The following is a 12,101-nucleotide window of genomic DNA, read 5'->3' as shown; positions in this document are numbered from 1 at the left end:
AAACACAGACTGGAATATGTTCACCCACACAGACCTGGACCAGTACGCCTCATCTGTACTGGATTACATCTCCGAAACCACAGACAGTGTCACCACCCAGAAACGGATCACCATGTACCCCAACCAGAAGCCTTGGATGAACCGGGATGTTCGTCTCCTCCTGAAGGCCCGCAACACTGCCTTTAGGTCAGGAGATGCACACGCCTACAGTACAGCCAGGGCTAATCTAAAGAAGGGCATCAAAAAAGCCAAACACCATTACAAAAAGAAGGTAGAAGAACACTTCTCCAACTCCAACCCCCGACGCATGTGGCAAGGACTCCAGACCATTACAGACTACAGGACCACCAAACCCTCCCCCGCATCCTCTGATGTCTCCTTCCTCAACGAGCTCAACAACTTTTATGCTCGTTTTGACCGAGGGAACCCCACAACCACAACCAAAGCAGACATGACGCCAGACCACCAACCTCTGACTCTCTCCCCCACCGATGTAGGAGCGGTGCTGAGCAGGATCAATGTCCACAAGGCTGCAGGTCCCGATGGCATCCCCGGGCGTGTTCTCAGAGCGTGTTCTGGGGAGCTTGCAGGAGTGCTCACAGACATATTCAATCTGTCCTTGGCCCACGCTGTGGTACCGGCCTGCTTCAAATCCACCTCCATCGTCCCGATACCCAAAAACTCCAACCCATCTTGCCTCAATGACTACCGCCCAGTAGCACTCACCCCCATCATCACTAAGTGCTTAGAGCAGCTGGTCCTAGCACACTTTATATCCTGTCTCCCCCCCACCCTGGACCCCCACCAATTCGCATACCGCCAGAACAGGAGCACAGAGGATGCAGTCTCCATCGCACTGCACTCTGTCCTCTCACACCTGGACAACAACAACACATACGCCAGAATGCTGTTTATAGACTTCAGTTCAGCATTCAATACAATCCACCTCTCACAACTCATCAGGAAACTGACAGACCTGGGCATCAGTTCCCTCATCTGCAAATGGTTACTGGACTTCCTGACCAACCGCCCCCAACATGTCCGGCTGGATAATCGCTGCTCATCTACAATCACAATGAACACCAGTGTACCACAAGGCTGTGTGATGAGCCCTTTCCTCTACTCCCTCTTCACCCACGACTGCAGACCTGCTGATGGTTCCAACACCATCATTAAGTTTGCAGATGACACCACGGTGATTGGCCTCATCAGTGACAACGATGAGGCCGCCTACAGGGAGGAGGTGGATAGTCTGGCTGAGTGGTGCGACAGAAACAACCTGCTGCTTAACACCGAGAAGACTAAGGAGCTCATCGTGGACTACAGGAGGAATGCTGACCCACATCCACCCATCCACATTAAGGGGACGGCTGTGGAGCGTGTGAGCAGCTTCAATTCAATTCAATTCAATTCAATTTTATTTATATAGCGCCAAATCACAACAAAAGTCGCCTCAAGGCGCTTCATAGATACAGAGAAAAACCCAACAATCATATGACCCCCTATGAGCAAGCACTTTGGCGACAGTGGGAAGGAAAAACTCCCTTTTAACAGGAAGAAACCTCCGGCAGAACCAGGCTCAGGGAGGGGCGGCCATCTGCTGCGACCGGTTGGGGTGAGAGAAGGAAGACAGGATAAAGACATGCTGTGGAAGAGAGACAGAGGTTAATAACAGATATGATTCAATGCAGAGAGGTCTATTAATACATAGTGAGTGAGAAAGGTGACTGGAAAGGAAAAACTCAATGCATCATGGGAATCCCCCGGCAGCCTACATCTATTGCAGCATAACAAAGGGAGGATTCAGGGTCACCTGGTCCAGCCCTAACTATATGCTTTAGAAAAAAGGAAAGTTTTAAGCCTAATCTTAAAAGTAGAGATAGTGTCTGTCTCCCGAATCCAAACTGGAAGCTGGTTCCACAGAAGAGGGGCCTGAAAACTGAAGGCTCTCCCTCCCATTCTACTTTTAAATACTCTAGGAACAACAAGTAGGCCTGCAGAGCGAGAGCGGAGCGCTCTAATAGGGTGATATGGTACTACAAGGTCATTAAGATAAGATGGGGCCTGATTATTTAAGACCTTGTATGTGAGGAGCAGGATTTTGAATTCAATTCTGGATTTAACAGGAAGCCAATGAAGGGAAGCCAAAACAGGAGAAATATGCTCTCTCTTTCTAGTCCCTGTCAGGACTCTTGCTGCAGCATTTTGGATTAGCTGAAGGCTTTTCAGTGAGTTTTTTGGACATCCTGATAATAATGAATTACAGTAGTCCAGCCTGGAAGTAATAAATGCATGAACTAGTTTTTCAGCGTCACTCTGAGACAGGATATTTCTAATTTTAGAGATGTTGCGCAAATGGAAGAAAGCAGTCTTACATATTTGTTTAATATGTGCGTTGAAGGACATGTCCTGGTCAAAAATGACTCCAAGGTTCCTCACCGCGTTACTGGAGGCCAAGGTAATGCCATCCAGAGTAAGAATCTGATTAGATACCATATTTCTAAGATTTTCAGGGCCGAGTACAATAACCTCAGTTTTATCTGAATTAAGAAGCAGAAAGTTAGCGGCCATCCAGGTCTTTATGTCTTTAAGACATTCCTGCAGTTTAACTAATTGGTGTGTGTTATCTGGCTTCATGGACAGATAGAGCTGGGTGTCATCTGCATAGCAGTGAAAATGTATGCTATGTCTTCTAATGATGCTGCCTAAGGGAAGCATGTATAATGTAAACAGAATTGGTCCTAGCACTGAACCCTGTGGAACTCCATAATTAACCTCAGTGTGTGAAGAGGACTCTCCATTTACATGCACGAATTGGAGTCTATTAGATAGATATGATACAAACCACTGCAGTGCAGTACCTGTAATACCTACAGCATGTTCTAATCGCTCTAATAGGATATTATGATCAACAGTATCGAACGCTGCACTGAGGTCTAGCAGGACAAGCACAGAGATGAGTCCACTGTCAGAGGCCATAAGAAGATCATTTGTAACCTTCACTAAAGCTGTTTCTGTGCTGTGCTGAGCTCTGAAACCTGACTGAAACTCTTCAAATAAACCATTCCTCTGCAGATGATCTGTTAGCTGTTTGACAACTACTCTTTCAAGGATTTTTGATATGAAAGGAAGGTTGGAGATTGGCCTATAATTAGCTAAGACTGCTGGGTCTAGAGATGGCTTTTTGAGTAAAGGTTTAACTACAGCCAGCTTGAAGGCCTGTGGTACATAGCCGATTATTAGAGATAGGTTGATCATATTTAAGATCGAAGAATTAATTAATGGCAGGACTTCTTTGAGCAGTTTTGTAGGAATGGGGTCTAAAAGACACGTTGATGGTTTGGAGGAAGTAATTATTGAAGTTAACTCAGAAAGATCAATTGGAGAAAAAGAGTCTAACTTAATATCAAGTTCCTGGGAGTCCACATCTCCGAGGATCTCATCTGGATGACCAACTGCTCCAAGCTGGTCAAGAAGGCTCACCAGCGCCTCTTCTTCTTGAGGACTCTGAGGAAGAACCACCTGTCCTCAGACATCCTGGTGAACTTCTATCGCTGTACCATCGAGAGCATCCTGACCAACTGTATAACAGTCTGGTATGGGAACTGCTCTGCCTCGGACCGGAAGGCGTTGCAGAGGGTCGTGAAAACTGCCCAGCGCCTCGCTGGAGCACCACTTCCTGCCATAAAAGACATCTACAGGAAGCGGTGTCTGAAAAGGGCTGGGAAAATCATCAAAGACCCCAGTCACCCATCACATGGATTCTTCACCCTCCTGCCCTCTGGGAGGCGCTACAGGAGCCTCCGGACTAAGACCACCAGGTACCGGAACAGCATCTTCCCCACAGCTGTCAGACTCCTGAACTCTGCCTCCTGACATCTGACCCACGTTAAACTCATGGACTGAACATACACACACACACAATGGACAACTGTACCCTCAAACACACAATAATAACATGGACTGAACCACCACTCACAACCACTAGCACTTTATATAGCCTCTGTAGAAATTATCCACACCCTCACTTATCTTAACTGCACTACTGTATAGCTCTGTGTAAACAATCATTCTGTACATATGATAATTTTTAACCCTACAACTGTTTACAACTTGCATAGTTCCCATTTCTGTATAGCTGTATATCTCAGATGTCTGTAAAGTTATTTATTTCATATTCTGTATAGTTTTTCATATTTATATCCTGTTCATATCCTGTACATAGCTTGTACTCACTACAGCCTGTACATACCTATAGTTATAGAATATTCACAACATACTTCATACCGTGTACATTATAACATACCATAATAGACCCATTTCTGTAATATACTTACATATCTATATTATTGCTAATATATATTGTAATATATCTATATCACTAAAGCACTTCTGGATGGATGCAAACTGCATTTCGTTGCCCTGTACCTGTGCATGTGCAATGACAATAAAGTTGAATTCTAATTCTAATTCTAATATGAGATCTCTGGGTGAGTCCTTGGTACTGCTTGTGCTCATTTCAGCGCTCGCCCCGTCACCAGTTCCACCACAAATGAAACCTTGGCACAGTCTGAAGCATAGGCTTGACTCTGCTGTCTGAAAAGCACATTGCATGAGAAAACCTGCACTTTTATCCAACTCTGTCAATATTTTTTCCAACACCAGCAGCGGATGCTCCCAAGGAAAGGGTGAAGGGGAGGTAGAGGACAGGCAGCAGGAAGGGAGAGAGGGTGGAACATTTTCTGCCATGGTGAGGTTGAAACATACATTTCAGTTTGGTAACAACCTGGAGGAGCACATTCTGTTCCTTTGAGATATGCTGCAGCATTTTCTTATGGCGATCCAAAAAATCTGCCTGAAGTGACAGCTCTCGCTGAACAGGGCTCGAGTCCACTGGGTCCTTTGCTGGCTGGATCATTCTGTCAGGTCTGTGGTAAGAAGTGAACCCAAACGCAGCACTCTTCCAACACAAAGTTTTCACTAGCGAACTGGGGATGTACTGACGAGTAAACTCAACGATCCAGCTTCGAATGAAGCTCTGTCACACAGTTAAAATAGGGAGGCTGCTGACGATGACAATCAGCTCCAGCTGGCGAGGGCTGATGAGCAGCAAGTGTGGCCGACTTCAGCCTGGGAATACTTCCCGGTCAAATGACACTTGAAACTGGACTTCCGGAAACACACACATCAAAACACAGAAACACACAAACAGGGAAATAGAGAACCGGGAAGGGAGCCGAGACAAAACAAAGCACATGGACACAACGGGCAGGTCAACCGGCGAGGACATTTTAATTCACTTCCATGCCTTTCATTCTCTCTCACCGGTTCTGAACATGCATTCACCTCTAGTTTTGTCTAGCCAACAATATCACAACCCAGGCCCTGACCGGTCGGGTACGGAAATGTTGATGATGTGCATGTTTGACTTGGCAAAAACGCAAACGGGCATCTGGGCTTGTGGCTGGCATTAGGACTAAACTGGCTTGTGGCCATCCCCCTACCTGGGTTCAATTACATCACATCTTGACTTTTTGATTTAAAATCCACTGTGGGGTTGTGTGGAGGCAAAATTACAGTCTTTCTCCAGCAAATTCTGGATATGACTCTAAGACATTGATTTTTAAAATAAAGGTACTGTTATGGCAATAGCTTAAGAAAATGCACTTGAAGACATTAAAAATCCTCTTTTTTAACATTATATAGAGGACATGGCAGTATGAAACATATACAAAAACCCACACACCTACAGTCGATTTAGAATCACCAATTAACATAACGACATACATGTCTTTTATAAGAGACAGATAAGACGAAGCTGGAGTACCCAGAGAGAACCGCCAATCCCCACACAGAAAGGCCCAGGCTGCATTCAAACCCTGGAGCTTATAGTATGAGGCACCAGTGCCACCACACCACCATGCTATCTGAAAGCAAATGCCAAATGTCTAGCAAGTGATAGTTTAATCTTTGATGTTTGTTTTTTTTAAAGGATCAGTGCATAGGATTTATAGGCATTTAGCCATAAGTTTACAAATTCAAACTCACTAAATATACCTTTCACTTTCCAAAACGCAAATGCCTAGGGGAGCCAGCATAACAGAAGAAGACCCATCCAGGTCATCGTACTATAAGGAGCTTGGAAAGAAAAGCGTCTGGACTTCTTTAGGTTGCTTGAAGACGTTTCACCTCTCATCCGAGAAGCTTCTTCAGTTCTAGGGTCAAATGGTGGGGAGTCCCAGATTTAAGCACCGTGGGAGTGTCTCCTCAAGAGGGACAATGGATACCCTATGATTCTCTACCTAAGCATACGAGCCGAGGTGTGAAAACAGGTGTGGGTCACAATCAGCCACGGTTTCGGGTGAGCTCATTGTGAAACCCAGCCCCACCCTATCATGTGATTTCCTGAGGTCAGATGGCCCAGGGTGTGAGTGGGCGTTAAGGCGTCTGGGAAGGGATCTCAAAACTGGATTATAGATGGCAGACAGTTGGTGTCGTAAGCCACTGCCTCTGTTCAAAGATGGTCGCTCACAGTGGACATACTGTCAAATGGCTTCTTTCACTCCTTTTTCAAACCATCTGTCTTCTCTGTCCAATATGTGAACATTGGCATCCTCGAAAGAGTGACCTTTGACCTTTAGATGCAGATGGACCACCAAGTCTTGTCCCGTGGAGGTGGCTCTTCTGTGTTGTGCCATGCGTTTATGAAGTGGCTGTTGGGTCTCTCCAATGTAGAGGTCTGAGCATTCCTCGGTACACTGTACAGCATACACCACATTGTTAAGTTTGTGTTTAGGAGTTTTTCTTTTGGATGAACCAGTTTTTGTGTGAGTGTGTTGCTGGGTCTGAAGTACACTGGGATGTTGTGCTTGGAGAAGACTCTCCTGAGTTTTTCCGATACACCGGCTACATAGAGGATGTCACTAAGGAAGGAGGCACGTTGTACAAAATGCTCAGGGTAGAAATGCAACATATAAGACCCAGTCCATTTAGCTAACAAAAACAAGGCAGTTTGTAGGTGATTGTAAAGAAAAGATGAGATAATTATTTATATTACCCTTCAGTTTTGGCACTGGGCCCCCCCTGTAGCCTGAACAATGGTCCTTTATATAGAAAGTCAGTAATAATATCTTGAAATATCAGAGTTACATTTTCAAGTACCTCTCACTTTGTCTTTTTCATATCTGACTTTTTGTCATCTGAGTACAATGTGTCAGCTTGCAGCTCAAAGTCTAGGATTTTTCCCATGGTTAGCCCACAAGCGGTATTACAGCTTATGTCCTATATCGTAGAGGGCTTTATATTTTATTTTGGTATCTCTATCCTGTTCTCAGCTGAAGTGTTCTCCGTTTTCATTTAGTTTGAAACAAATTAATAAGGGGTATAACATTTTCCTCCTAGAATACTCTAGAACTTGAAATTTGTTTAAAATTTACCCTATCAAGCCATATTCTGTAATCGCCCCACAGCCCTGTTCAGAGGGCTTTTTTGCTACAGCTGCTTCAAATCTCTTCAAAAAGCCAGATGCAATTTTCACTCATACGATGTTTTATCTTCCAATGAATATGCAACAGGGCAATTATAGACAATTATGCTAACAATAGCAACAAAGGCAGCAAACACACACACATTCATTGTGTATTTGTGTTTGCAGATCTTCCAGAAGTAACCCCCTCGCAGCAACATCCCACAGCTCTCACAGCCGCATATGCTCTGGATTTGTTTGGTTAAATGATCAAAGCAAATGGCAATTGTATAAGGTAAAGGTTGTTGTCTTCCCTTTCTTTGCCAAACTTGCAACTTACATTTAAGATTTTAGGTTTTTGCATCATCAGAGGAATAAAAGTTGAAATGAGCCCATACTGAAGGCTTTGTTTTTCATCAATCTTTGTAAACTAGTAAAAGATTACTCTTAGAGATATAAAATCTCTTTCCTCTCAAGAGGACTCTCCATTTATATGAACAAACTGGAGTCTATTAGATAGATATGATACAAACTACTGCAGCGCAGTACCTGTAATACCTACAGCATGTTCTAATCGCTCTAATAGGACATTATGGTCAACAGTATTGAACGCTGCACTGAGGTCTAGCAGGACAAGCACAGAGATGAATTTAAATTTAGGGGTTTTCAGAATCAGATTCTTCTAATTATAAAGCTACTAAAGATTCAGACACAAAGCCTACCTCATTTCTGCAGATTAATTTTCTTATTTTGTGTTTTTCCTGTTGCACATTTCTAACTTTTCTTTTATTTCATTAGAAAATGTACAAATTAAAATGACACAAGATACAATAAAACCTGACTGCATAAACAGTTTCTAATGGAGAATTTATTTTGAAACTGTTCTGGTGTATAATTTGTTTCCAATGACAGGCAAGGAAGGCTGGTCCATTGGTCCAATCAGGTTTGAAGGGGGATTTAAACACCAGCAATCCTTCACTGTATAACCTGGTATAGTCATAGCTACCTCTTGCACCAACCTTTTCGTAGCTCTCAGCTTCAACATGTTTATGCTGGCGGAGCTGTTTGGCAACTGACTTTGGCAGCATTTGGTGAAGCAGATCTTCAGCCAGCTGCCTCTGGTGCTTAAGGTCTTGTGTTTTCTCCTTCAGACTGTGGGCATAGTTCTGTATCCACTCTGTCATCTGTTTGAAAGAGAACATCACCACAGGGTAGATAAGACATGCCATGGCCAGCAGGCATATCCTCATACTGAGGCCTGAAGAGATGGATCGAGAGCCCGCCCTGAGAGCCAACACTGCACGATCAAATAAACACTGCTGAGTGTTTGTCAGAGCTTGAATTCCAGTGTGAGACCCAGACAGACGTTCCGTACTTGTGCCAGAGATCTGCCATTGACTTGTGTCAAAAATATAGGAATGCTGAACATCCAGCGTAGTGTTTATCTCGTGGTCTATGTTTTCTAGCCAACAGTCATTCAGTTTCTCTGTCAAAACCCTGGCAAAGCTGAGGTAGCTCAGAATGTATGACCATCTAAACTGGAAGCCAGTAGGAGTTTGCATGTGGCCAAAGTCTCTCAACTGGTGGTTGAGCTCAATAAATGTGACCAACAGTCTTGCAGACAGTACATCTCTCCAATTAGAATTCTGTTTGGCCTTTACCAAAGTATCTTCTACTGTACACCAGACGTCAAGAAGTCTTTCAATAGCCAGTGAGAAAGCAAGAATTCCACTTTCACTGGTAATGTTTGTATCCTGTGAAGTATTTAAAAATCCTTGAATGCTCCTCACTAGCTCTTTGCAAAAGCTAGGAAACTCAGTACTGCAAGGAATCCCGATGTCATTACTTTGACCCACCAGTTTGTCACAGTGATTATCAAAGATGAGAAAAAGCATCTTAGGAAAACTTGCCTCAGCTGTCTCATTCCCTACTTTTTTGGAAAATAAATGTCTCGTCTTTTGAAGTTTACTGACAAGTTGCAGGAGAGTTAGAGTCTTGCATGAAGTCAGCTCGCTGTAAGCTGCTTCTGTAGTGTACAGCAAGTCAAAGTTGGAGTTGACGTCGATGAATACAGATCCGAGCAGGGCCATGAAAGAGAGGAGGCAGGCTGTCAGAATCCGACGAACAGTCTGGTTGCTGCCTGAATGGGAAAATATGGAACATCTGCAAAAGAAGAATACAGTTTGTTTAATGTGCTTCAGACTAACTATCCAATGCTAAGTACTGTCTAAATGCTAATTACAGGCACTGTTTTTGTTCCTTTTAGACAAATACCGGTTTCTAGACTCTGTATTTTTAAGCTTTAATGTTATTGCGCCCACTATGCTGGCACACATGCGAATTAGTGCTAAGTGACACATTAAAAAAAACAAGAATTGAACCACACAGCTCATAGCAGGCCATGTTATTTGTCAGGTGAATATGCAAGTGCATATTATTTGCATTACAAATATTCCAAAGGACATCACTACCAGACGTTTAACTGGGTTTTAGTCCTTTTTTTAAAAAAATGTATTTTGCTGGGACTGTTGCAACACATCATACAACATGTTGTTGTTGGGTATTTTTAATATTAGTGGGAATAATCTCACTATATGTTATTGTACAGATACATTCTTTATTAAAATGGCCTGTATTTATATAGCGCTTTACTAGTCCCTAAGGACCCCAAAGCGCTTTACATATCCAGTCATCCACCCATTCACGCACACATTCACACACTGGTGATGGCAAGCTACATTGTAACCACAGCCACCCTGGGGCGCACTGACAGAGGCGAGGCTGCCGGACACTGGCGCCACCGGGCCCTCTGACCACCACCAGTAGGCAACGGGTGAAGTGTCTTGCCCAAGGACACAACGACGAGACTGTCCAAGCCGGGGCTCGAACCGGCAACCTTCCGATTACAAGGCGAACTCCCAACTCTTGAGCCACGATCGCCCATTATTACTGTTATATTTAGTGGTAGAATCGTTACAAAACAATAGATCCTATTATGTGCTATTGTCAAATATTATTATTATTATTTCTCAAGGACTGATATAGGGACACAATTCTTGCCCCAAATCATTTGACTCTGTGGTGAGATGGCTGCTTTTACTTCTGTCAGGCGTATGTCTTATGGATCTTGAATTATTTATAATGTTAAAACAAAGTCCTAAAAACACCTCCCTATTTAAGTGAGGGAGGACAGGAATAGATTAATTAACAGAATGTAGAATCGGAGAAATTAGAAAAATTCTAGTGAAAAGTGAAGATTTGCCTTCTTCCTGTGTACTCTTTGGTCTGGACCCATTTGAGTGCCCAGTATAGTCCTATTATAACTTGATCATGGATTTTCAGAGAAAAGCAGGGGAATGATCTGAAAAGCTTGTGTTCAGGTCATTCACCTGACCTGAACACAAGCCTGGAGACGAGCTACTTCAGTTTTTGTTTTTATTATTTTATCATGACGATATAACTTGTGGTTGTGAATTTATTAACTTTATCAAATGAATAGTGCTGAGTAGCATTTTGTAGATTTAATTAAGTGAAAGCCTCTTTATGAGGTACACCAGGCACCTCCCTTCAGCCTTTTTAGCCAACCTAAACTGCCAGCTCATTAGTAGGAAGCCTCAGACCAAATCCCTCCACAACTTCCACATTACTTTTCTTTTTGTTGTCACTTTTTTGATTTTCACCGAGTTTTTAATTACTTGGTGTGATGTCGCAGTTTCTCAGTGCAAAACAGTTATATCTTATAGGACAGAACACATAAACCTTAACTTTAATGTTGTTGAGTGTAGAGGTCCACCAATATTTAGATGTACTGTGAATAAAGCTGATAATCTCTTCATATTCTTTGTTTAGTGCAAACAAACTAAGCAAACTCTTGTTTTCCGCTAAATAAGATGCAAACTTATACAAATAGTCATTATTATGAAGACAACATAAACATGCCCTAACTGCAATCTGTCAAGTAATCAGTCAGCAGAATCTACAGCAAATGTGGAAAATGTATTTATTTATTTAATTTTAAAAGAACCATATATTCCAAATGTCTGCCTGTGTTTGGGGGGTTTTCTCGGTGTGTCCTAACTTTCTGTCTCACCTGCACAGCTGACACTCGCTGCCCGCATCGTGTTGCCTCCCCGGAGCGACTCTGCTGTTCTTTATGAACCTTCTTTTGAGAGAAGCTGAGGACAGCGTCCCAGATGCAAAACACTGTTTTTTCATCAAGTCCAAGGACGTCATGAGACTTGTGCTGGAGCTGCTGTTATTTGATTCACCGCAGATGATAGAAGCTGATAGAAGCCAGCGCATTTGTGGCCTTAAAAAAGTTAAATACTGATAAAAATAAATGTATTCATTCAAATAAAACGCATTTAATCCAAAACACACATTAGGTTAGTTTTACCGTAAAAGCTGTTTCTGCCTTTCGTAGCTCTGTGATCGCCGGCCTGTGCGGGATGTAGTACGCAGCCTCTCTCCCGAGCGGCGGGGCACGACTAAAGCTGCATGTCTCTTCGATGGCACAGGCTCCAGCGGTTTTATTATGAAAGTGATCTCGGTGGACAGGAAGTCGTGGTTTTCCTGCCAACTATTTGATGTTTTATTGGTAATAACTATTCATATTTGATTTAATAACATGGCCATG

At 43.1% G+C, this 12,101-nt stretch overlaps 1 protein-coding gene across 1 annotated transcript in view; it reads right to left on the bottom strand.

The window, feature by feature from the left end:
* Window positions 1–11,583, bottom strand: part of LOC113013978 (uncharacterized) — a 41,970-nt gene extending 30,387 nt beyond the window's left edge. The window contains exons 1-2 of the mRNA XM_080295151.1: window positions 11,556–11,583; window positions 8,485–9,605 (exon numbers count right to left, since the gene is read on the bottom strand). Of these exons, the coding sequence (XP_080151277.1) occupies window positions 8,485–9,605; window positions 11,556–11,583 (1,149 nt within the window). The remainder of the gene's footprint in view (window positions 1–8,484; window positions 9,606–11,555) is intronic.
* Window positions 11,584–12,101: the final 518 nt, after the last annotated feature.

The sequence above is a fragment of the Astatotilapia calliptera genome, chromosome 20 (genome assembly GCF_964374335.1).
Source record: "Astatotilapia calliptera chromosome 20, fAstCal68.1, whole genome shotgun sequence".
Lineage (NCBI taxonomy): Eukaryota > Metazoa > Chordata > Actinopteri > Cichliformes > Cichlidae > Astatotilapia > Astatotilapia calliptera.
This window is presented reverse-complemented; position numbering and strand designations above follow the sequence as displayed.